This window comes from Syzygium oleosum, unplaced genomic scaffold (genome assembly GCF_021117445.2).
Source record: "Syzygium oleosum isolate NSW1041296 unplaced genomic scaffold, Sole_v2.1 Sole_v2.33, whole genome shotgun sequence".
NCBI lineage: Eukaryota > Viridiplantae > Streptophyta > Magnoliopsida > Myrtales > Myrtaceae > Syzygium > Syzygium oleosum.
Window position 1 is genome coordinate 2,933,339 of NW_026607517.1, and position 24,837 is coordinate 2,958,175.

Consider the following 24,837-nt stretch of genomic DNA (forward strand, 5'->3'; position numbering starts at 1 on the left):
CTAAATTTTTATTTTGTTCAATGTGATCCCGAAACTATTCGTACATATTCAATTTAGTAGTATCTGATGTGGTCCCTGAACTTGGATTAAAAGAAGGATAGCATTAGATATGATCATATATTTTAGGGACCTGAGCGAACATTTACCAAAAGCCAAAAAGTTCATGGATCACGTCGCGCTAATTAAATGTTTAGGGATTATATTCATGGATCATATTGAACAAATTAAAAATTCATGGAGTACATTTCATATTTGCCCAAATAAGTTTGGATGTCATTTGTGTAATTATCTCATGTTAGAATAATAATCTCTCGTCTGCACCTCCGATCTCCCACTCGTATGTCTGCCACTGACGAAGAGTAGCAGTACGGTCCCCAAAGTTCGCTGAATTCCCCATCAATCGACATGCGCGGAACGGATCGAAATTGAGGATTCCCCAAGCTCGATGGAGGTTCCAGGGGACGCGGTTTGACGACGACGATCGAGCGGCGCGCCTTCTTCTTCTTCTTCTGCTTCTTCTTCTTCTTCTATGCCTTCTGCTGCTGCGACTCGGGAATGATGCGTCGAGAGATCTCCCTTCTCGTTCAGCCTCGGTTCATCCTCCTCGCCTTCCTCGCCCTCTCCGTCCTCCTCGTCTTCGCCTTCTCCTTCTCCTTCTCCTTCTCCTTCTCCAGACAGGTGCGATCTCCTGTTCACTTACGCGTGCGTTTTTGTCTGTCTGTCGGTGTGGATTCTGATCGCGAAGCTTAGGTTCTGAGTGATTCGGATCTCGTGGTGATTATCCCTCTGTGTTGGGTATCGAATTCGCGCTGCGCATTTTGGAGTCGGAGCTATTCTGTTGGGGGTGGTGTTATCAAATGGAGCTTTTGAACGTCGTGTTTGATTTTGCGGAGCGAGCGCCTGGAGTCCTTGTTTTGTGCTTTGCCTCTAGCATGTTCTAGACATTGTCAGCGATTAGCAATTGTTCACGATCATAAGCCCCTTTTTTTTTTTTTTCGTTTTTTCGGTTTTTAGTTTCTTAATTTTGAAGGAGAAGCTCGGTGTCGAGTTGATAGAGAATGCTTTCGTGTATTGTGAGCCTTTGTCTGAGCGTTCGGGTTAGGCTGATGATCAGATGCTGTTGAAATGCTAGATGGTGTGCCCTTTGGCTACGACTGAGATGTAACTTGGGTATTCCAATGTTTCGTATGGTAGATGCGAGTTTCGGTGGAACTTTACATGATTCTCTGGTTTGCTACGATGGGCAAGCATTGATTTCAATTTGGAATTAGAGGGTACTGAGCCTCAGTTGCTTTTGGTGTGGAGAGTTAGCTGGCGGACCTTTTTTTCCCCCGCCCCGCATATTGCCTCTGGTCGGCTTCATAGAACAGGAATTGGGAAGATCTTGCGAGGCATTGGATGATCTTGGACTGATTACGTGTTTTGCTTTCATTTTCGGGATGGCTTAGTGGAGGAGTATGCGGAATTTAGCAATGTAGTTTAGGGGCAATCGCATCTGAAGGGAATGCTTACAGATGAACATGCGGAGAGGAAATAAGTGGAGTAGTCCAACTATTAGCTCAGTATAAAGCCCAAGAATTTGATATATAGACTATATCTTATCCAAATAGTGGATATTACATCTATGGTTGGGTGAAAGAAGTTGATCTTGCTGCTAGATATTAACACATATTTAAGCCCTTTAGATCGGATATTTACTTGGACTGGACTGAACTGTATAGGGTATACGATTGACCAACCCGCAATGAGGGGAAAAAGAGAAGTGAAGAAAGCATGAAGTAAGTTGAGAGTGTGTAGTAAGTACTCCTGTAAATAGAAGAGTTGTCTTATGGGTAGGTGTTCAAAACCCATTGGATTACTTGAACAGCTGGAGCATCCTCTAGTGTGCCTATCTTGTGAAGTAGAAAAGGGAGAAGGCCATTCTACCTTCTCAAGAATCATGCAGCTCGCCATGAGTTATGAAAAGAATAGCCATGGAACTAAAATGAGAATATGCTCTTTTAGATCCATCTATAACTACTTGAGAAGGTAGAATAGCTTCCTATTTCGCTGATGGTCTCTTTGACACCCACGGCAGCATTTTATTTTGGAAAGACAAACAAAATTCTATTGAAAAGATACCGAGGGGATATCACCCCCGTACAGTGACGGCGTTATTGGCTTTATAAGTGTTTCACATTGCCTATATTAGTTAATCCTCTTGGGTGGAAAATGCTATTTGTAATTCTTGTACTAATGGATAATATTTCTAATTACTTCCTCTTTAATGCTTAGAGAGGAGACCAAGTAGAAGAAGAGCCTGAAATTACCCACAGAGTATACTTGGATGTTGACATTGATGGGCAGCATTTAGGTATCTCTCTCTCTCTCTCTCTCTCTCTCTCTCTCTCTCTCTCACACACACACACACACACACACCTATTTGTCTACTCATGCAAGCACAAGTGCAGGCGTCTATACCCTATCTTCTGCGTATCTGTGTTTTATTCTTCAGAGCAAAATGCTCTTCCTCCGTCTTTTACACTCTGTTTGGATGGAGTCAGTTGAAAGGAAAAAGTATGATTCAATCAATCACTGAAAGAGAAAAAGAAACGAAAACAAACGGAAGGGTAATTTCACTGTCTGGATGAGACGAAGAGAATTGAAGGAAAAAGGAAGGAAATGAGGTAAAAAAGGCAAAAACAATAGTAACTCTCAAATCCCTCCAAATCATCCCGTCACTGTTGAAGGGATTCAGAGGGATTAAAAACTTACTGAAATCAACAATATGAGGGGAAAAAGACATCCTTCCAAATCCATTATCTCCTCTCCTATCAAACCAACCAAACAAGGTTTCATAAATCCTTTCTTAAAATCCCTTCCCCTCTTTTTTTAACAGTCTTTTCTTCCTTTAAAATTATGGTAAACTATGAGGTTATTTCTCCACATACTGTCGAGCCAAATATGTTGGTTCTACGTGGTTCTTGTTTCTCCTGGGGCACACCTTCAAGGCGAAACAAATCACCATCATATGTAGTACTTGTTCAATATCTGCAGGAATTTGACATCTACTTCTCAATATAGATTTTTCCTAATTATATAGGCTTCTTTGTCGAATGGTAGTCCATAGACAACTTTAACAATTTGAGCATCTGTTTGCTATAATGCATGCTGTTTATCAATGATCTAACCTTTTTAAGATTACACTCTTATGCAGGTAGAATTGTGATTGGATTATATGGCAAGGTGGTACCAAAAACTGTAGGTTCGTAAGTACTGAGTGTGTCTCTACCAAAGTCATGTTGCCTTGTCATTTGTTAATCATGAGCTTGAGAGTAATCATTTCCCATTTGTTGTTTCAGTATTAGGGCAGCCAGAAATACGGAAATATTTGTTTTTACCAGTTTCCGTAGATGTCTGGAAATTGAAAAACAGTACTGCTTAGATGACAGATACTTTGATCTGTATCCAACTACCCCGATCTTCTTCTTCTTTGAGGCTCTACACTTTTTTTTCTTTTTGTGAAAGATCCAGATGTTTGTATTTCTCTTAGAGATATCTCTCATATTTGGGCATTTATGATCTGCTCAAGCAACAGCTTTGCCTGACTTTTAGTTATTTCTTTTGCAGAAAATTTCCGGGCTTTGTGCACAGGTATGTTGTGGTTTATCCTCACTAGCAGTTTGACAGCATTATGTTTGGTGCACCCGGAACTGCTGAGAAGAGCACCCTGACGTCATCTTTATTAACCTTCACTAATTTCTATATCTGTAGGGGAAAAAGGCAAGAGTGCCAGGCGGAAAAAACTCCACTACAAAGGAACACCTTTTCACCGTATAATATCTGGCTTCATGATCCAAGGTGGAGATATAATCTATGGTGATGGAAGAGGATATGAATCTATATATGGTGGCACCTTTGCTGATGAAAATTTTAGGATAAAGAATTCCCACGCAGGTATCAGTTCGTTTTAGATTTGAGTAGTCTATTTTTGGTTCATTACAGTCATGAGTCTTGCTTCTTTTTGAATATCATAGAGATTGCAAAATTGTGATATCTTTGTTCTTTTAAAACTACAGGTGTAATTTCCATGGTGAATTCGGGCCCCGACTCTAATGGATCACAATTCTTTATTACCACGGTCAAAGCCAGCTGGTAAGTTTTCATGTGGATTACTTAGATTAAATATTTATTCTATTCGCCTAATAAACATGATTCGGGAAAATCATATTTCTAGTGCCTTATGGGCTTGATGTAGTCCTTTAAGATCACAACTGCCCCACTGGTTGGATGCTAAGGTCGTTTGGTCAATCTGGTTATGGCCTGTGTTCAAAAAGTAGTTTTGTGAAATTAAAGACTTGAATAGGTGTCACTAAATATTTATTCGCTCTCCAAGTTCATTCGTGGCATCTGATTTCTTCTATCTTCTTTCCTTGCTTTTACTCAAGAAAGAGACAATGCACCTGCACTCAAAGAGACAACTAGACTGCAGGATGTTCTAAAATTAAGTATTTTGCATGAGGTTCTTGAGGTTCCATTTTACATTTTTATCGTTCTTTACTTTTATTATTCTTAGGTTAATTTGCCTTCATTTCTTCTGAATGTATCAGGCTGGATGGAGAGCATGTTGTTTTCGGCAGGGTTATTCAAGGCATGGACACTGTTTATGTAATCGAAGGTGGAGCTGGAACATACAATGGAAAGCCCAGAAAGAAAGTCATAATCGCCGACTCTGGAGAGATTCCGAAAAGTAAGTGGGACGAGGAAAGGTGACCACTTTTTGTTTTTGGGTACACGCAGTTAGGATAACTAGCACGAAAGCCCAATCGCATATACAGGACTTGGAAGCGAGGTTCTCTCCTTTGGTCGACATTCTTTGCCCCTTGTCTTTTGTCCTGAAAGCTGGTGGCTACCCAGCTAACTCCAACGCTAACATTCACCATGCTACAGTTCTTGGAAATGCCATAGGTTGTTATTTTGTACCCGGCTTCTACGATGTATTCTTTGTAGATGAATAGGTTTCACACAACTATATTTCTGGCCTTTTGCTTTGGGTCTGCTCTTCCATCCATGAGATAATCTACAGGAGTTTGGTCTCATCACCCAGTCCCCGACGCACGAGTCCTGATAAGAATTTCGCCTCTCGGTCGATGCGATTGATACAAAGTTTGATCGGATCAATGTGTGCGCCGGAGGGGAATTTCTTACCTGATTTTGGTATTTGACTTGGGGTCGTTGTGCTTGTTCTAAGAACAATTCAAACGAAGATATGATAGAATAGAAATAGTATATTTAAATGATGGAATGGTAATGAGGACGTGATACCACGTTAAACCAGTTCATTAATATGCATGCAAACCTAACTAAAATTAAAAGTAGATAAGTTTTCTGCGTTTGTCATCCGCTAATTAGACGCAAGGTGGCAAGAGTTCTACGATCAAGGATCGAGGGAAACGTGGCCCGTTAGTTTTATCGCATGTAAGCAATCTTACATTCGGATCAATAGTTCAGATTTCGACTCGTATAATTCTCGATTCATTACTTGGTGATTCAAGCTTTACCTGATTCATTACTTGGTGATTCAAGATTTACCTATTTAAAATGATTTTTGTATGGAAATCAAAGGACAGGGGGCCATTCCCTCAGCGCGAACTGATGAGAATTTTCTAATGTTTAAGATCCCTGCCCTCTTCAAATGGAGAACTGGGCGAAAGAAGAACTACGAGTTCGATGGGGAAAAGTTGATGACCCCGCTGGGAAACGCATATGGCTTGCTTTTGCTTTTGATGGGATCTCGTTCGATGGCTATGGCTGGGCTCTACTCCTTTATTTGCTTAAAATAAGACAGAGAGATAAGATTCTGACTTAGGAACAAGATATGGTTCATCAAATACTCTCGTGTCCCCGTCTCGCAACAAGGCCCTCTCCATTTCAACGAAAAGAAAAGGTCGGCTTCTTGACAAAATTAACAAAGATAGAATGCTCCTAGTGGAGGCCTAATCAACTCGTAATTTTAGCCTCTCAACTCTATATAAAAATCATAAACGTTCATCATACATCCTCAAAGCTGCCTTCTTTTCCGCCCAAGGGTTCCCACTTTTTCACCTGACGGAAGTGCTCTCATGGTCCACGCCAGTTTGCCACCAAACCAGTAGATGACAAGAAGGAGACATACGCAGAAAAAAGAAAAGAAGAAATCGAGAAGAAAGAAGAGAAACCGCGGCTCAGTTTTTCACCATCTTCGTCTGTACAAACCGACCTTTGCCAACCCGTCCTCATCTTCGTCTCCATCTTCACTCTGTGGGAGTAACAGTCAACGCACACAACACCATCATCTCCTCTGACTCTCTCTCTCTCTCTCTCTCTCTAGCTATGGGCAGCACGGAAGAAGCCGGCAAGCCGCCCGCCTCCTCCCTCTACGACTCCTCCTCGCCGTCGCAGCCCCTCCTCTCCACGCCCCCGCCGCCGCCCGAGTCCGACCAGCAGCCCGGGCCCGACCCCGACCCGACCCAGTACCTCCAGATCACCTACAACCACGGCCCCCGCCCCTTCAAGGACCTGCCCTTCCTCGTCCTGTTCCTCCTCCTCGTCCTCCTCACCTTCGCCTTCGGCATCTTCTCCGCCTTCCACCGGAACACCGCGTACTCCGACGTCTCCTCCTACTCCTACAGCTCCACTTCCGCCTCCTGCGTCAAGAACTCCACTTCCCTCGCTCGGCGCGACGCCCTCTACGTTTCTTCCTCTCTGTCGTCTAGTGCTGTGACGGATTTGATATGGGTTCTTGTTATTACTCTGATCTTGAGCGTGCCCATTTGCTTTTCGCTCCTCCTGTTGCTCAAGCACTACACCAAGCAGGTCGTTTACGCCTCGCTGCCCTTCTTCGTGCTGATGCCCGTTTTCTTGAATGTCTATTGGTTCGTTGCTTGCACGGTCAGCTCCAGCTGCAGCGACGACTTTCCCTTGGTTTATAGGATTTTGGTGCTGGTGTTCGTGTTCTTGGTTATTGCCGTGATCGTCTGGATCTTTGTGGCTAATTGGCACAGAATCGAGCTCACCGTGAGGATAATTGGGGTCGCCTCCGATGCCCTGTCGAGGAACTTGGCCTTGTTTGCGGTGTTGCCGTGTATGACCCTAGGTTTGTTGATTTACTATGCTCCCATTGTCGTGTTCTTGGTTCTCGCCAGGCAAAATGGGGAAATTGTCGCAAGCGAATCGGATGATGAGTATACCTGTAAATGGAAGCAAGATAGTTGGGTGCCTGCTTATTTTGCATTGGCGATCCTTACCATGCTGTGGTCTTTGACGGTGACGATTGAAGCTCAGGTTTATGTGATCAGCGGAACCATTGCCCAGTGGTACTTCTCCAAGGAGGATACAACTCCAAGGAAGAGTATTAGAAGTTCTTTAAGGTAATTTCCTACAAGGTCTCGTGTGGTTTCTTGCATGCTCTCTCTTGTTCAGGGAAAAGAAGATGGTTCCTAACTAGGTTGGAACTTGGAAGATTAGATGCAGCAATATTTCGTACTGTACCCAGATTAGCTGGTTGATGTTCACAATTTAGATGGTTACTCTTATAATGCTGTGAGTCAGCAAGAAATGTACACATGTGCCATAGTTATAGACACACCGTGCACCAACTTTAGTACAGAGCGGATTCGCTCTTGATTGCATGTTCTATTATAGCTGGGAAATTTTTAATAAGCAACGGTTTAGAATGACTATCAATAACCATCACTCATAAATTCTGTCGAACTGACTTGAGTCATTACGAGCTATGAAACTAGAATGAGACTTGTGTAATATTGCTGTAGATGTCAATGCATGCATGCCAAGTGACCCTTGCAGATACATCAATGTGAACAATTAACTATATATCCACAATAGAAATTGGAAGAAAAACGTAGCTGCTGGTTATCAATCAACTTGAAGTGTTGGTCTTATCCTTTGGTTGCATGAACTCTTCTTTTCACTTAGCTTCCAACATTTTGTGGGGCTGTTGAATGGACTTGTACTCACCACAACTGTGCTATGCTTTTAGCCTCTCTATAATTCTTTATAACACCATCTTACGAATCTTTACTCATCAAAGTTACTCGAGTTCATGGGACATTAAATACCTTCCATGTTCAGTCACCCATGCTTCTTCATATGAAACTGCCCTACTTGGGGGCATAATGCTGCAGGATGATTGCACTAGTAAATTTTTATCCCTGATGTAAATGTTCATGAGCATTGTGAGGTGCAGCTCTGCTCATTGTCGCTGTTCTTGAGGAGCTAATTGAAATATGCTAATATGAAATATTGGTTGCATGTGATTTAAGCTTGAGGAGACTCAAGCAAGTTCCACCCTGTAGATTGCAGAATTGCAATAAACCATGTTTGAGTTACATAAATTCAGAGTGCAGCTCTCTCTTTTTTCAGTACCTGCCACCAAAAGATCATTAGAAGTACTATCTTGGGTAGTCTTTTGCTGATCTCTGAAAATATGGACTTTATATCTGCCTTGAACTCTTCTCAACTGGTCTGACTAATAGAATGTCCTCTGGCCATTTTCTTTTCGGATTCTGGCGTTGCATCTCATTATAGCCTTTTTTCTCTTGGATTTATTTCTCTCTCTCCTTTATAGGCTCCACCACTTCCTATATGATTCTCTTGTTGCATTCGTAGTTTTACTAAGTAGGATCTGTAATTTACTTCTTTTAAAAGCTTGCATGAATGGCTGGTTAACATACTCACAGTTGGGTTAGCCCTTAGCAGTTCTAGCATTATAACTATTATCTTAGTTAAGCCTTTCTAACATTATTCCTCCATATTGGTGGGGAGAAATATTAGGAGTCTCTAGCGACATATTTTTCCTTGGAAAAAGATAAACTGTAATTTAAAATGCCTTTTCTTTGTGATCATACAGGAATGCTTTTGGTCCCTCCTCGGGAACAATATGTTTCTCTGGATTAGTTATTTGTGTAGTTCGTATGGTGCGGACTGCAGTCGATGGTGCGAAACGGGAAGATGCCCCTGGAATCGTGAACCTTGTGCTCCGTTGCTGCGTTAACACCTTACTATTGGCAGTTGAATTTTTAAATAAGTTCACCATAAACTTTGCGGCCATTACAGGTGAAGCCTACTGCACATCTGCTAGGATGACATATGAGCTTTTGAAGCGCAATCTCCTTTCTGCTGTCTTTGTGGAGACTATTTCAACCCGATTACTAGCAGGAATTGTTTTTGTATTCTCAGCAATATATGCAGTTGTGGTAAGTGGTTGAAATCAGATTTAAGTCTTTCAGTTGAATGTCCCGTATCGAGGGAGTGGTTTTGGGTTTGTTCAAGTTGTCGTCTTTGCGATCCCCACCTCCAATTTGATGACTTATGTTCTACTCAAGACATTCATGAGCATGTAGTCACAGGCGTTCAGAACACATATATTGAGCCTTTGAGTGGTTCCCCTTTTTATTGCCCTATCTTTTCAACCAACTAAGTCAAGACCAAACACCCTAGTTTCTTTTGAGCATAGAAATCTGAATGTACGGACTACCCTCACCAATGCCCTTGAATCATATTGAAAAGTGAAGAGTAGATTTCAGTGTAGATCTCGTGGAATCTTTCTTGATTTGCTTCTACATAGGTAGTCCTCCTCTGACTTTAAAAATTGGTGGCACCACTCTTATGTTCATAACAGTTGAAATGCTTGCTCTAGATGATGGGTGTTCATGAAAAACAATAAGCCAATAAAAAGTGAATGAAGAAAACCAAATAAAACTGGTAAGTTTTGTTTATCGGTTTTGTTATGGATCTTTTTTCTTTTTCTTTTATTTTGATGTTGGTTTATTGGTTTGGTTTTGGTTTATAATATTGGAAACCGATTAAATCAAACCAGACCGATAAGTTCGATTAGTCAATTTATTGTCCTTTCTACCAATAATATTTGTAATTTAACCTAACCAAGTAAGTTCTTCCCATTTAAGTTCTAAACTATTACATGAAAGTGTTCCATTATCTTTTGTGATTCTTATGTTTAGTTAGATGATTTTTTAATGTTATTGATAATTGATTTGATGATATTCATTTTTTCAATATTTGTGTAGAAATAGTTTCTTTTTTTGTCAATTTCCATTGCATGCTGAAGTTTGATAATTTGAGTATGTATTAAACTTCTCACTTGTGTATTGACTTGATGGTAACGATAACAAACCTAAGTTATTGGTTTGGTCTGAGTTGTGAGTTTATTGGTTTCTTTGGGTTTGGGTTGATATTTTCCCAAACCGATAAGTTTGGTTTGGACTAAAATTACCTCCACAACAAACCAAACGGAACCTTGAACACCCCTTAGATAATATGTCCGCACACACACACACCCTCTCTCTCTCTTTCTCTCTCTCTCAAGATTGCTGGTAGCCTGGTATTGTGTTCTGATCTTGTGAATTTTCAGGTATGGGCTATATTAAAAGGCGTAAGCAACCTTGGAGTGGACTCTTACCTTTTGGCAGTTCTGGCATGGGTGCTGCTGATTGTGGTGATGGGTTTCTTTATCCATGTTTTGGACAATGTGATAGACACCGTGTACGTGTGCTATGCCGTAGATAGGGATAGAGGGGAAGTCTGTAAACAGGATGTCCACGAGGTCTATGTTCATCTTCCCCTCAGTAGAAACAGTAGGTCGGCTCTCGTCTCGCGGACCCTTGCTGTATGAGTAATCATGTGTTCAAATTCTGTGATTCTGTAATTCCAATTTGTTCTCAGTGGAAGTTATAACTGCCGTGTTGGCAAGTTCATACCTTCAATTGTTGGATTGTACAATTTTGAGGCTGTCAATAAAGAGTGATTCTTTTGGCAAGGGATGGATAGTTAAGTTTGTCATGCAGTTTTGGCTTACAAAAGGAAACAGGAGCAATAGCTGATTTCATCTCCATTCATGAATATAAATCCGTCTCACCTTAGAAAGGAAAATACAGAACTGCGGAAATATTATGTGAAATTGCTTTATCAATTGTCGCTTCCTTGAGGAGGAAATGGCCTGCGCAACACCTCCCAAAATCAGGCATGGGATGGCACAGGTTTCTTAATAATGTGCGCAGTTACGCACGTATCATGCGCCGTGTCAATTCTCTTTTCTTTCGTAGTTGGGAAAGCATGTCTTGCTGTCTATCTCAAACCAGTCATCCCGGCATTCCAAGTTAGGAAGAATATATCATCCTGATCGAAGCAGGAACTAAGAAAAAAAAGGCAGAAAACTCCTCGAAGTCGATTCAACCAAGAGAAGGTGGCATTCAGCAGAGGACTTACATTCTTTGATCAAGAGAAGGTGGCATTCAGCAGAGGACTTTACATTCTTGATCAGCACTGCTAGCAAGAGATTGCATTCGGAAATTAATATGTTTAGTCGTGCCTTTTCAACAGATTCGGATATCATTATGTCATCCAAGAACAATTACCCAGGATCCTGTAGAATCACTAACAGATGGCCGGGAACTTTAAGTGATTGTGAAAGATGGTAGGGACAATTAACAAGAAAGAAGCTGGACAGTGAATGGAGTGCTTCCACCAGGAAGAAGCTAAACAACTAAACTTGAAGCAGGTACACGCAGATCAACCACGACCATATATGATCACACCCAGGATTTAACTGGCAAATCTGTTATGTGGGATTTGGACCATTTGAAGAACTGTGTGAGATTCTAGGAACAAATGCAATCTGCCCCAGTCAGTTGTGGGCCTGTTGATCGTCGTTTTGTTAAGAGAGTGGTTCGTTCCACATGAGTCCATTGTCTCCCCACAACCACATCCGTTCACCTTCCTTCGCTCGTTTTTTTGTGCTTGTACGCCTTCCCTCTCACCCGTTTTTTTATGCTCGTACTCTCTCTCTCTCTCTCTATCTCGAGCTCGAGCCCACATTATCATATACATCAAACTCGTTGCAGCACTTGTAAAACTTCAAAATAGTTTTTTCTTTATTAGAACGATATGATCAATCGAAATTTGACTTTTCCAATCACACAATAGGCTTATATCCGCACACACCGGTCATTTTAACCGACTCACCTTGCTGCAGAGATGGTGGGAAGATCCGATGGGAAGCTCGCCGCGTATTCCGAGACCCTGTTCCTATAAATATAAAATTTAGTATTTTAACCCCATAATCAAAAAGCGAATGTCTCTCACATATTTTCACATAGAATTATCAAGGGAATGTCCACAAACCCATGAATGCCTCTCACATATTTCCACATAGAATTATCAAGGGAATGCCCACAAACCCATGGGGATGTGAAATCTTGTGGGATAAAAGTCAATATATGTGTTGAAGATTAGGGAAACAGAGCAATCATGGCAAATCAAGGGTAGACGGTGATTGGAGGCATTGTATGCAGAGACACATGCAAATGCATGTTAATTCGTTTCTATCGAGGCTTATTCACTTTGGCCTTAGCATTCATTCACCAACCTGCCCCTTCTCTACATCTTATCCATGCTCGAAATTGCCAAAAAAAAAAAAAGAGGTTCAATTTTTTGCTTTTTAATCTTCCTTTGCTTTTACGCAAAGACAATGGTTTTTTGGAGAAGGGGAACATAAAGTAAAAAGAGTCGGGTTTGTGGGTGTAAGATCCGAGATAGGACCACTCCATCTTACCACATCTCATTTACACTGAGTCGGGTATGTGGGTGTAAGATCCGAGATGGGACCACTCCATCTTACCACATCTCATTTACACTTCCTATGCTCGGATTCAATTTGTTGGGACTCAAGAAAAGTTTTAAAGAAAGTCATCGATTTGCTCACGTGATTGAGATGATTTTCCAAGGCTTTGCCCGATTAGTTCGTCGCTCCAGTAGTGGTGCTAATCATGCTCGGATCGTGACACTTAACACAGACAAGACGATGAACAATTTCAATGCAAAATGGGGAAAATGAGAAGAGGAGGAACCGAGACTCTCAATTAGAATCTTTTTGATTGATATCGTGCTTGGGTTGTCAAATCAAATTTATGCATGACGATGCACAAATACTTGATACAAAAAAAGATAAATTTTCCAATTAGAATCTTTTCAAATCGGTATCATGATTCACTTATTGACCAAACCCTAATCCAGTTCTTCTTTGCCAAAATAAAGCAATTTACACGGGGAATGCTTACGCTCATCAATTGATTTGGGTGGGTGCAAATTGGGAAATAAGAGCTGAATTGGAAGAGGCGGCCGGTGGACCATTGGAGAGAGGGATGGTACTAATACTATGGGGGAGACACTCCTCCGGATTGATGCCAAATCGAAGACAAGGCAAATCCACCATATGTAGAGACCAAGTTTGACTTTTTAAATTAAAATAAACAAATTTACATGAAGAGGATAATAACAAGAAGAAAAAGTAATAGCGCAATGTCTAAGACCATATGGGGTGGACAAACTTGTAATAATTCAACAAATTTAGTGGTGTTGTAGTCCCCCACGTCTTTATATAACATCAAGAAGCGTCCCAGCTCCCCAGTCAGACCCTTTTCTCTCAGAGAAAAGTAAGAAGGGAGGAAGGAAGGAAGAAGGCATTTCACAACCTCTTTACCAAAATCCTTCCATCATCAGCATCATCAGCCATGGCCATGGCATTCAAGATGGTAATTCGATCTTTCGATTTCTTCTGCTGTTTTCGTTCGTTTTCTTATCCATCCGCGAACCCGTCCATAGTGTTTGTCGGATTCGATTTCCCGGGCTAATTTGACCTCGTGCCGGTGGGCTGCAGGCGACGACGGGGATGTGGGTCGCCGACGAGTGCAAGAACTCGTTCATGGAGATGAAGTGGAAGAAGGTGCACCGGTTCATCGTGTTCAAGATCGACGAGAAGTCGAGGCTGGTCACCGTCGACAAGGTGGGCGGGCCCGGGGAGGGCTTCGACGAGCTCGCCGCCTCCCTCCCGGACGACGACTGTCGGTACGCCGTCTTCGACTTCGACTTCGTCACCGTCGACAACTGCCGGAAGAGCAAGATCTTCTTCATTGCATGGTCCGTCCACCGTACTCTCTCTCTCTCTCTCTCTCTCTCTCTCTCTCTCTTTCAAAACGTCAACACCTTCCTATATTATATTCATGCTCGAGATCATAACTCCAATTAAATATCGTTCCTTAGCTTATAATTGTCATTGCTCAGTATATAAACAAGATCAAGCGGGACAAATCAATTAGTCCCTTGCGAAAAATCTGACGTGCGTTAAGACCAATCATTGACAACGTCGTATAAACTAAGCTTCGTACAATTATCATAACATTGATGCGTCTGATTGCGCACATAGCGAACACAAATTCTTATATAAATGCCCGAGATTTATTGGAACTTAGGTGGCTTTTCTAGACTAAAGTTACTTGATAAGAGCTGTCCCCACAAATTCTCAGATCTCAAATCCGACCTTGCTTGTCTTCTTGTATGATGAGAGAGATGGAGGGAGAAAGAGAATAAAGAAAGGCGATAATCACAGATTATTCACTTTCTAATCTGGCTTTATTTGCGAGTGCGGCAACAACTTTATCATCTTTCCTATTTCCTAAGCCTTGCTGTTTAACTTTAATAATGGTAAATGGAGTTGGATCCCACCATCTCTTGCCGGTGAGTTTCCCGTTCGGACCCGGAGATCCATGAGATCCGATGTCACACCAGACCATCAATTCTTGTCGGAGATTGGGTTCTCAGCGAGATAGGTCCGTACCAAGATCACCGACGCCCAGACAAACGGACGATCGGGCGGAAAGCAAAACCCGCTCGCATGCGATGATTAAGTTCGGTGAAGGGATATGATAAGGACCACATGAAACGCAAGACCGACATCGAATATCGAATGATCTGAACACGAAGATCGTTTGCACTACCCGAGTGATGATGATGATTTAGCTAATTCTTCCCACTTCATAGTTTGCTGATGACCCTAAAATGATGTGTCGTTCAGGTCACCGACGGCATCGAGGATCAGAGCAAAGATGCTGTATGCGACTTCCAAAGCCGGTCTGAGGAGGGCACTGGAGGGTGTCCATTACGAGCTCCAGGCGACCGACCCGACCGAGATGGGCTTCGATGTGATTAGGGACCGGGCCAAGTAGATCCGACCCCTGATCAATTTACCCTTAATCATGGGATGATGATGGTGCCCTGTCCCCATCTCACCTCTTCTTTCGGGCCCCCCCCCCCTCTTATTTAATAACTCTCCAAGTAGATGTGTTTGTCATTTTGCCCCTGATGTTTGCCTCTCACCTTTCTAGGGTTCTTGGCTCACTAATGTAAGTTAATCCTCCTCGCCCCCGCCCCCTCCTCCCTCTAATCTCGTAATAAGGATTTTCGCTAATGGCGTTCGGTAACCCGACGACGAAAAAAGTCTGTCTCTTCTTATCTGTATTTCGCTAATTATCGAAAGTGACGTCCCTTTTGCGACTTTCGCTGTGTCGTCGACTGGTGCGAAAAGTAGCGGCAATCAACAAATCAAGATAGCGAAAGATTTTGATCCCTTTTTGTGGATAACTCCGATTAGGTCCGATTTGATTTCGAAACAGGTCGAAAGCCCCGAGAAATGATTGAATTTATAAATGCGCATGAACGAACAATAAAGAGAATAGCATGCAAAGGCATAGCGAATCTGAAGCGTGTGTAAAGCTTTTTTCCATCTTAAGTTAATTAGGTGAGGGGGGTAATTTTAATCATGATGTATGCCTTGACTGTTATTCGTGCGTCATTTCTTTTCTTTTTCGGGGGCGTGAAAAAAGCAGCGATCCGTAATAATTTGGGATTATTTCTTGTTAATGACGTTTTTGACAACAAAGGGTAAAACGTCTTTGTCTTTGAAGTGGGGGGACGTGTGGCCTTATCTCAAATTCACCTTTCGGCATCGAGATTAATAGGAAGGGCCTTTATTCGCTTAACATGATAGAAGGGGGCCAAAATGCCAAATGACAGACCCCTCCGATAGATCCGTTGAACTTTTTCTCCGTCATTAAGCTTATATGGCAGCTGACACGACAAAGAGCGACGACGTGTCTAAATGGCACGTCCTCTGGGCGAAAACTGGAGCGCCCCACGAACTTAAAACTTAGCGGCTCTTTCTAAAAGGCTTGAGTACTTGTACAAAGCAACACGATATGAAGCTGCAATGCGGAATGGTAGCTCCGTATCATGACAGGACAACGCCGTTCACTAGATAACATCGCCCGAATTTTTTCTCAGACGACGACAAGTCATTTGTACATCGTGGGGTGACTACGGTCAAGATGGGCGGGGGAGATAGGAGATGCAACCCGGCACGTGCCCCGTCTCATCCTTATCCGAGAGAGGGTAAATCCTGCGAGAGTAAATTCGATGGAGATTCGACCCGCTCAAAAAAAAAAATCGATGGAGATGTGGACTGGGCTCTCAATATTGACTGGGCTGGACTTTTGGACTCTTTTGGGCCCCCAATTACAAATCGCCACGCTTCGATTTTTTTAATTTTTATTTTTTGAAGTTTTAGGGAAAGTAATTACAACACATTGCGAATTATTTGGGTGAGAATGACAAGAAAAGCATCATTTTTAGAACCGAAAATGAGGCCTAGAAATGATGATTGATGATTGTAAAGACCATCTACCAAACAAAGGCCCATACCAAGAAAACGATCATGTCTTGGCCCATCGCCAAGGACAATCCCCATCATCTCGCCATCTTATAATGATGATTTCCACAATTAAGGGGAAAAATCAAAGGAAAAAAAAAAAGTCAAACCACAAAGTAAGTGATCATTTCAACCATGGATTTTCTCTTTTATTTCGAATAACACCGGTTCGCGCGCATACAAAATTGCCCCTGCATTTTGCTTTTTATCATTAACATCGCGATATGACAATTTCAACAATTCACTGCGATGTCTTCATCGACCTGAATTCCCTCGCTTTCTTTGTTAGGAAACCGAGGATTCCGTATCAACCGTAAACCGCAACATCGAGTCATTATCAAAACCTATGTTTTTAATCACACAAAAGCCGCATGTTAACCACGCGCATTCCAGCAAAGGGAAGTCAGCTCGATATAAAGGTGGGGGGAAAAAAGCAAAGTAACAAAGTCGAAACTTTTGATTGCTCCATGCAGCAATCGAACACCAACTCAACTACCGAATGATGTCGGCAAAACAAAGTCAACATTCCAACCTTCAACGAGACATCGTCCGGAAACGAGAGATTTGCTGAAATCAATGCGCGAAACGCGCATGTGCCCCAAATTGAATGCGGGAGACCTGTCAATAATCTCCATCGTTTTCACCTGTTGTAATCAATGAGCCGGAGAAAACTAACAGTCGCCGGTGTACGATTCCGATGCTCGTGGATCTGCAAGAACTGCACGAATTTTGTGGGAAATCAGTGGGGGGCGTGGGACGTTATCATGGATTGCAGTGTGGAATGATTTCGATATTTTGGGGTCATTATAGCGAAGTGAAAAAGAAAGTGCCTCGGAATAATGGGGTCGGTCGAGACTATAGTCTATAGTTATCAATGTGATTTTGATGAATGATGAGGATTATGGAGGGTGGCGCGATAAGGAATCGATGTATATGTGTCAATTCAATCATAAACCTTTCAATTTAGCCAATTTAATCTCAAACCTTTTGACAATTTATCCATGTAATTCTTCTGGCCAATTTTGATCGGTAATCACTAACGTGGATGCCAGTCGTCTAACGCGGCACGACCGCAGTAATGTAGCAACCAACCTGGTTGGGTCCGTGCCCGACATGGCTCCTCCCTCCTTAGTATAAGGGGACGGGCTCCTTAGAAAAAAAGGGTTCACTCTTGACATAGTCCCTTTGCTTTGGAGCCACTGCCCGGGCACTGACACTGGTGCCTATTATTCGGGTTATAGAAAAACGAGTCCATCAATTAAAAATGTGTCGTCTCATTTTACAATTTCGTTGTAGGTCAATTTTAATACACAAAACTCCGACTATTGTTTTTGGATACGAGGCAATTAAGTGTTGGGAATGCGCAGCGGAAACTCGATATCTTCACCTGAAGAGATCGCCAAGAGGATACCCAAGTTTGAGACCGTCAACGTATTTAGTTGGACTCACGTTCATTCAAATACTTAAATCAATGAGTTATGAGCCAACTATGATATATTAACTGCTCCATACCACATCAATTTTCCGATGTAGAATATCTTTAACATAACTCACACGTGCATCTCAACAATCTCCCTATCATGTATGAGCACAGTGTTAGGTCTACTCCCATTTAATTTATATATCTTTATGTATCAAGATATCTAAAACTTGAATCTCCATTAACGCCCGTCAGGCCCACGTTGCTACATCACAACACCCTCCTTCCAGAAACCGCTCTGGTCGCCAAATTCCTTTCTTGAGATAAATGTTAGAATAATTATGTATTAAACCACGCCTTTATCTAACAATTTAAGATTTTAGAATAATTGACAGTGGTCCCATCAAAATATTACATGGTATCAGAATTGTAGGTCCTGATTTCAAATCTTTCTAGGCCCCATTTGCCTCCCCAATTAAATATGTCAACGCTTAGTACTGGGCAGAAAAGACTAGACTAAGCGTGAGGGGGAGTTTTAAAATAATTATATATTAAATAACGTATTCATTTAACAGTTTAAAGCTTTTAGAATAGTTGGCATTGACCCCACCAAAATTTCACAATAAAAAGCCCCGGCGAATGCGCACACATGGCTAGCAAAGTGCATGACGGCTAGGGCAGGGGTTCAACGGTGACGACGACGAGCGGCGCGATGGGTCTCATGCAGGGTGTCTGCTCTGTGAACGATCGTGTAGGGGGAGGAGGAGGTGGTGGCAGAGATTGGGAAAAACCAGGAGAAAGCAAATTAAAAAGAAGAAAGAGCAAGAATGGAGGAGATTCGATTCGGGATGTTTATTCTGTGTTTGTGGTTAATGTGTCGGTCGTAAAAGTCACTAACTTTGGCGGGTCTCCAAATTCATTTTCCAAGACAACGTTACTAAGCACCGTCAATCTGTCATCCCCTGTTTTTCTTTTGAATGAAGAGCAAGGTCAAAGCGAGTTTTTCCAGCGTTGAACTGATTAAGCAAGATTTGCAAAAAACCAGGCTCCAAAGACAAAGGCAACCGTCCCTTTCGATTTTCCGTCAATCCCGCCAACATCAGCCCGAATTCCCTCGTCCTTATATAGTCCACTGACAATAATTCAACGCCGTAAAAAAGCCCGAAAACGCATCGGACCACCACAGTGCCACGATCCCGTGGCCATCATTCCTCGTGCCGGGGACCCTGCACGCGCGCATCCGACCGTCCAGCCACCGTGGGGCCAGGCTCCCGGATCGGCTGCCGCCTCCGTTGGATCGAAAGCTTTAAAGGGGTTTGTTGACACTTATTTTTAATTTTTGCCCAAAATTAATTTTAAAAATTTTCGGAGGTTGGTCGCGACAGGGTCGCGGTTCCAGCTGTGCCAATCATCTCTGCGTGGGCAGCCCCTCCCGAAACTCACCAGCCTGGCCAAGATTGTTCCCCGCTTTTTCCTCATGTAAAGCGAAAAAGATGATGATAATGACAATAGTAGTGGCATTATGATAATAACTACCCAAAAAAAAGAGAGAAAGATTCGCTTTTTATTAAGCATATAATTCAATTCTTAAAGCAGTAATTATACACACGATATGACATAGAGTATTATAACGAATTGAAGATTACGTATTTTTCTTAATCAGTTGCTGATTAATGGGATCCGAACGAGAAATATCGGTATTTCTACTTTTATTTGAGAAGGGGAATTACTTGCCTGGAATCCGAATTTAGCGTATCGGACCAATTAAAATCGCTGATCACGCGAATTTTCATGCAAGCTCATGTGTGAAATTCCGCATGATCAATAGTCGCGATTCGTGAATCCGGGTACACGCGAGAAATTCCGAGCAAAGTAATTTTGGCCATATTCACGAAGAAGCCGTGTTCCCAACTTGAATTTCGCCTTTTTAACTTTTTGCGAGCCAAGTGCGGTAAAATAAAAAAAATAAAAAATAAAATAAAGGAAGAGGGAAGAAATACGGACCGTTAAAAAAAAAACCGTAGAAGGGCCCCGCGAAGAAAGATATCCGCAACGAAAGGAAAAGGAATTGCTACGGTACGGGAGGGAGTAGGGAACCGGCGAGAGACCACGCGCGTGCGAGGCACGTGACCGGGAAGCGGGGAGGAGGAGGGAGGAAGGGAGAGGGGCGTGCTCGTAATTTCCGGCCGTTAATTTTAAAAACATCGATCGGTCAAATCAGCGTGAACCTGGAATTTGCCCCCTTCTTTTTTTGTAGTTGTTGCGTCTTTCAAATAGCATGCCCGTTACATTAAGATTAATACCATCAAATTACAACAATTTTATTCAAAATTAATTTTTTGACAATCAAAAACTCAAAACTGATACATCTATGACAAATTTATCCTATGTTAAATTGAATTAATATCACGAAAAATCACAAACCGATACACATGTGACATACGAAGAGTAAAATCTCAAAGTGGTACACCCGTCAACCGTCGCATGTTATCCGACTAAAAAATTTGACGATAAAATTTAACGGAAGCTAACGGGGGTAAAATTGTCATCGGTGTACCAGTTTGGGGTTTTTGATGATCGGAAAATTAATTTTGGGTAAAATTATTACGAGTATACCAATTTGAGGATTTTCGTGATATTAATCCTCACATTAACCAACCACGATTTATTGCATTTGTAAAGCAATAAAAAGAAGAATAATAACGAGACATTTCGGATATTCCGATTTTCCACGCCGCCCTCAATCCAGCGAGACAGCGAAATGTGCGATCGGCCACGATAGGTTCCCGAATTGAAATTCCAGTGCGGATGGTGGAAGCACTCCATTGGAAGGTGCAAAGGGCATGGGGGCAATCTCGAGAATTAAAAGAGAAAAAGGGGCCCCATTGGAATCGAAATTGAATTTGTGGATTGAAAAACGGAAAATGGTGGGGTCCAAAAGAGATAAAAAAAAAAAAGGAAAAATGAAGGGGAGGGTTGAAAAATATCGAAGGGGTCCCGCAGATATTTAGGCTGGCTGACTCATCCTGGTGCGAAGAAACCCCACCTATCCTAAGCGACAAACTCATATCATATCCTTCCCCCCACTCGCCAACAAAACATCTTATTTAATCTAATTAGACCGTCATTAAAAAAAATCAAAACGATAATGTTTCCAAAAAACTAAAAATGGATTTCATAAGATGAAAAACCCTAAATTGGTACACATGTAACAAATTTACTCCAAAATGATATATCTATGACAAATTTGCCTTCCTATTAGTTTCCGTTAAATCGTACCGTTAAATTGCTGAGTTGGATGACACGTGGCTATTTACCTATCTTAGAATTAATATTAGTTTGTGGTTTTTGTTGGTATTAATTCAATTTAACGAAAATTAATAGAGTGTAAATTTGTTGCAAATGTACAAATCTGGAGTTTAGTTTGAAGTAAATTTTTCACGGATATCTGTTAGTAAATTTGTCATAAATGTATCAGTTTTTTAGTTTAGTTTGAAAAAAATTTGTTACGGACGTACTTGTTTAGAATTTTTCGTGGTATTAACCTAAAAAATAATTAACTAATTTTTAAAAAAAAAATGTAGGGAAAAGACAATAATTCTTAACTATATCAATCACGCCATTTGCTGTCGCACACTTCACTCACTTCCTTCACTATCGCTCTCATGGCTTCTTCGCTCTTCTTCTTCGCTCTCTCCTTCTTCTTCTTCTCCTTCTTCTACTCCGTCCGCTGCTCCTCCGATGAGGCGGCGGCGGCGGCGACCTACATCGTCCGCGTGGACTCCAGCTCGAAGCCCTCCATCTTCCCCACCCACTACCACTGGTACTCCTCCGAGTTCGCCGACCCGGCCCGGATCCTCCACACCTACGACACCGTCTTCCACGGCTTCTCCGCCACCCTCACCGGGCCCCAGGCCTCCGCCCTCCTCCGCCACCCCAACGTCCTCGCCGCCTTCGAGGACCACCGCCGCCGCCTCCACACCACCCGCTCCCCGCAGTTCCTCGGCCTCCGCAACCAGCGCGGCCTCTGGTCCGAGTCCGACTACGGGTCCGACATCATCGTCGGCGTCTTCGACACGGGCATCACCCCCGAGCGGCGCAGCTTCTCGGACCGCAACCTCGGGCCCGTGCCGAAGCGCTGGAAGGGCGTTTGCGAGGCGGGCGTCGGGTTCTCCTCCAGGAGCTGTAACCGGAAGATCGTCGGAGCGAGGTTTTTCGCTAAGGGGAGCGAGGCCGCCGGAAGATCTGCCGGTCCGGCGATTGGCATCAACGAGACGGTCGAGTTCAGGTGATTCATCTGATAGTTGGCAGCTCTTGAGCTGATTTAGTCCTATATACTGTGCAAAACTGAGCTGATTTTAGTACCTTTTGAATTTGTTCCGACACAGGTCGCCGAGAGATGCCGACGGGCACGGCACGCACACGGCGTCGACGGCTGCTGGAAGATACACGTTCCAAGCTTCCATGGCCGGTTACGCACCCGGGATCGCGAAGGGGGTCGCGCCGAAAGCACGGATTGCGTCCTACAAGGTTTGTTGGAAGGATTCTGGTTGTTTTGATTCTGATATCCTCGCGGCCTTCGACGCCGCCGTCAAGGATGGTGTGGACGTGATATCAATCTCGATCGGCGGCGGAGACGGGGTCTCCCCGCCATACTATCTCGACCCTATTGCAATCGGGTCGTATGGGGCCGTTGCGCATGGGGTCTTTGTCTCGGCCTCGGCGGGCAATGACGGGCCGAACGGGATGTCGGTGACGAACCTTGCCCCGTGGCTGACCTCAGTGGGCGCTGGCACAATCGACCGGAACTTCCCGGCTGATGTGACCCTCGGCAACCGAGTCAAGCTATCCGGCGTGTCCCTGTACTCTGGACCGCCCTTGGGCGGCAAAATGTATCCCCTGGTCTATCCTGGCAAATCAGGGGTTTTATCTGCTTCACTCTGTATGGAGAATTCTCTTGATCCGAATCTCGTCAAAGGCAAGATCGTAATTTGCGACCGCGGCAGCACCGCCCGGGTTGCGAAAGGCCTGGTGGTGCAGAAAGCTGGTGGCGTCGGCATGATTCTTGCGAACGGAATGTCTAATGGTGAAGGCCTAGTTGGTGATGCTCATGTCATTCCCACTGCTGCACTCGGTGCTACCGAGGGTGATGCAGTGAAGTCCTATATTTCGTCGACTGCAAACCCGATTGCCACCATTGATTTCCGCGGTACCCTGATCGGGATCAAGCCAGCTCCGGTAGTGGCCTCATTCTCGGGTCGTGGCCCGAACGGGCTAAACCCGGAAATCCTGAAACCAGACTTAATTGCCCCGGGGGTGAACATTTTGGCAGCTTGGACCGATGCAGTCGGTCCGACTGGGTTGGCCTCAGATAAGAGGAAGACCGAGTTTAACATCCTGTCGGGGACTTCGATGGCTTGCCCCCACGTGAGCGGCGCCGCTGCGTTGCTCAAGTCGGCGCACCCAGATTGGAGTCCTGCCGTGATCCGATCTGCCATGATGACCACGGCCAATTTGGTTGATAACAGGAACCAGCTGATCAGTGATGAATCCACTGGGAAGCCTGCGAGCCCTTATGATTTCGGTGCTGGGCATCTACATCTGGATCTTGCTATGGACCCAGGACTAGTCTATGACATTACTAACGATGACTACGTGAGCTTCTTGTGCTCGATCGGTTATTCCAACAAGGTCATTCAGGTGATCACTCGATCGCCGGCAAATTGCCCTGCCAAGAAGCCCTTACCAGAGAACCTGAATTATCCATCGATATCCGCCCTTTTCTTGACGTCGTCAACGGGGGTCCAGAGCAAGACGTTCATCCGGACCGTGACAAATGTCGGCCAGCCGAACGCGGTCTACCGGGTGAGGGTCGAGTCGGTGCCGAAAGGGGTCACCATAAGCGTGAAGCCGGCCAAGCTGGTGTTCACGGAGGCTGTCAAGAAGCAGAGCTACGTGGTGACTGTGTCGGCAGATACCCGGAACTTGGAGCTCGGGAACTCGGGCGCGGCCTTCGGGTCGCTTGCTTGGTCCGATGGGAAGCACGTGGTGAGGAGCCCCATCGCCGTTACGGAAATAACCATGATGTGAATGGTTAGGCTTGTAGATTTGATGCTGATCAAACGGTGGTTCTTGATCAGGACATGTTTTTAGCTTATGTTATATAGTTTGGAAGAGTTGCTTAGGGAAAGTGCAAGTGTGAAGTAAGAGCGAGTAACGAAGCGTAGGATTCGGCTCTCTCATGGAAGAGCTCTCTTTGGAGCCGTAGTCTTGAAATATGCATCTTGAAGTTTCTTTTCTGCTTGACTGCAACTTCTTTTTTTCACTCTGATGATGCATATAGAGATGGACTTTCACAGTCTCTGTATGATTATGTTCTTAGTAACTTCATGTAAAACAGTCAGATTGTGAAGGAGGCTTGAACCCGATTCGAGCAAAAGTGGTACAACCCAATCTTTGTGATTCTCTCTTCCAAAGTCGTACCCACTACGGAATTCGAAGTGGGTGTTTCTTCTCTTGCGTGCAGTCCTGTCGCACTTCTCTGATCTCCCCAGTTTAGCACCAGCAATTTGAGAAGCGTGAAGAAGCCTCAAATCTGAAACTTTCTCGTATAATACAAATGGGAAGGTCATTTGTTTAGTCCTTTTTGCATTACGACAGATGTCTCACTGTCTTGTGTCTGGTATGGAACAATGGTCTGCTGACTGGGGAGGAGAAGATTCACTAGCCGTTGAGAGTCTCTCGATTGTATCGTCGGATTGCGAAAACCGTCGCACTTCCTCTTTTCATTTTCTCCTCTCTGACATTATTTTTGAGTTTTCGT

The 24,837-nt window shown here is 43.5% G+C and overlaps 4 protein-coding genes across 4 annotated transcripts; all 4 read left to right on the forward strand.

The window, feature by feature from the left end:
- Nucleotides 1–380: 380 nt before the first annotated feature.
- LOC115672820 (peptidyl-prolyl cis-trans isomerase CYP21-1) lies at nt 381–4,961 on the forward strand. Its single transcript, XM_030594774.2, has 7 exons — nt 381–678; nt 2,275–2,353; nt 3,197–3,244; nt 3,610–3,633; nt 3,754–3,936; nt 4,059–4,134; nt 4,590–4,961. The coding sequence occupies exons 1-7, from the start codon at nt 556–558 to the stop codon at nt 4,750–4,752; spliced, it is 696 nt and encodes a 231-aa protein (XP_030450634.1). The 5' UTR covers nt 381–555; the 3' UTR covers nt 4,753–4,961.
- A 1,094-nt stretch (nt 4,962–6,055) lies between these two features.
- Nucleotides 6,056–10,813, forward strand: LOC115672809 (uncharacterized). The gene is made up of 3 exons (XM_030594764.2): nt 6,056–7,388; nt 8,888–9,233; nt 10,409–10,813. Exons 1-3 carry the CDS (start codon nt 6,352–6,354, stop codon nt 10,667–10,669), a joined length of 1,644 nt encoding a protein of 547 aa, XP_030450624.1. The 5' UTR covers nt 6,056–6,351; the 3' UTR covers nt 10,670–10,813.
- Nucleotides 10,814–13,465: 2,652 nt separating this feature from the next.
- Nucleotides 13,466–15,388, forward strand: LOC115672415 (actin-depolymerizing factor 5-like). The gene is made up of 3 exons (XM_030594219.2): nt 13,466–13,586; nt 13,712–13,971; nt 14,906–15,388. Exons 1-3 carry the CDS (start codon nt 13,566–13,568, stop codon nt 15,054–15,056), a joined length of 432 nt encoding a protein of 143 aa, XP_030450079.1. The 5' UTR covers nt 13,466–13,565; the 3' UTR covers nt 15,057–15,388.
- Nucleotides 15,389–21,640: 6,252 nt separating this feature from the next.
- Nucleotides 21,641–24,312, forward strand: LOC115672617 (subtilisin-like protease SBT1.6). The gene is made up of 2 exons (XM_030594472.2): nt 21,641–22,302; nt 22,403–24,312. The coding sequence occupies exons 1-2, from the start codon at nt 21,680–21,682 to the stop codon at nt 24,102–24,104; spliced, it is 2,325 nt and encodes a 774-aa protein (XP_030450332.1). The 5' UTR covers nt 21,641–21,679; the 3' UTR covers nt 24,105–24,312.
- Nucleotides 24,313–24,837: the final 525 nt, after the last annotated feature.

Coding starts and splice junctions, on each gene's coding strand:
- LOC115672617 (XM_030594472.2), top strand. CDS start 21,680: ATGGCTTCTTCGCTCTTCTTCTTCGCTCTCTCCTTCTTCTTCTTCTCC. Junction 22,303..22,402: donor AACGAGACGGTCGAGTTCAG/GTGATTCATCTG, acceptor GTTCCGACACAG/GTCGCCGAGAGATGCCGACG.
- LOC115672820 (XM_030594774.2), top strand. CDS start 556: ATGATGCGTCGAGAGATCTCCCTTCTCGTTCAGCCTCGGTTCATCCTC. Junction 2,354..3,196: donor CATTGATGGGCAGCATTTAG/GTATCTCTCTCT, acceptor ACTCTTATGCAG/GTAGAATTGTGATTGGATTA. Junction 3,245..3,609: donor GGTGGTACCAAAAACTGTAG/GTTCGTAAGTAC, acceptor TTTCTTTTGCAG/AAAATTTCCGGGCTTTGTGC.
- LOC115672809 (XM_030594764.2), top strand. CDS start 6,352: ATGGGCAGCACGGAAGAAGCCGGCAAGCCGCCCGCCTCCTCCCTCTAC. Junction 7,389..8,887: donor AGTATTAGAAGTTCTTTAAG/GTAATTTCCTAC, acceptor GTGATCATACAG/GAATGCTTTTGGTCCCTCCT. Junction 9,234..10,408: donor CAGCAATATATGCAGTTGTG/GTAAGTGGTTGA, acceptor GTGAATTTTCAG/GTATGGGCTATATTAAAAGG.
- LOC115672415 (XM_030594219.2), top strand. CDS start 13,566: ATGGCCATGGCATTCAAGATG. Junction 13,587..13,711: donor TGGCCATGGCATTCAAGATG/GTAATTCGATCT, acceptor GGTGGGCTGCAG/GCGACGACGGGGATGTGGGT. Junction 13,972..14,905: donor AAGATCTTCTTCATTGCATG/GTCCGTCCACCG, acceptor TGTGTCGTTCAG/GTCACCGACGGCATCGAGGA.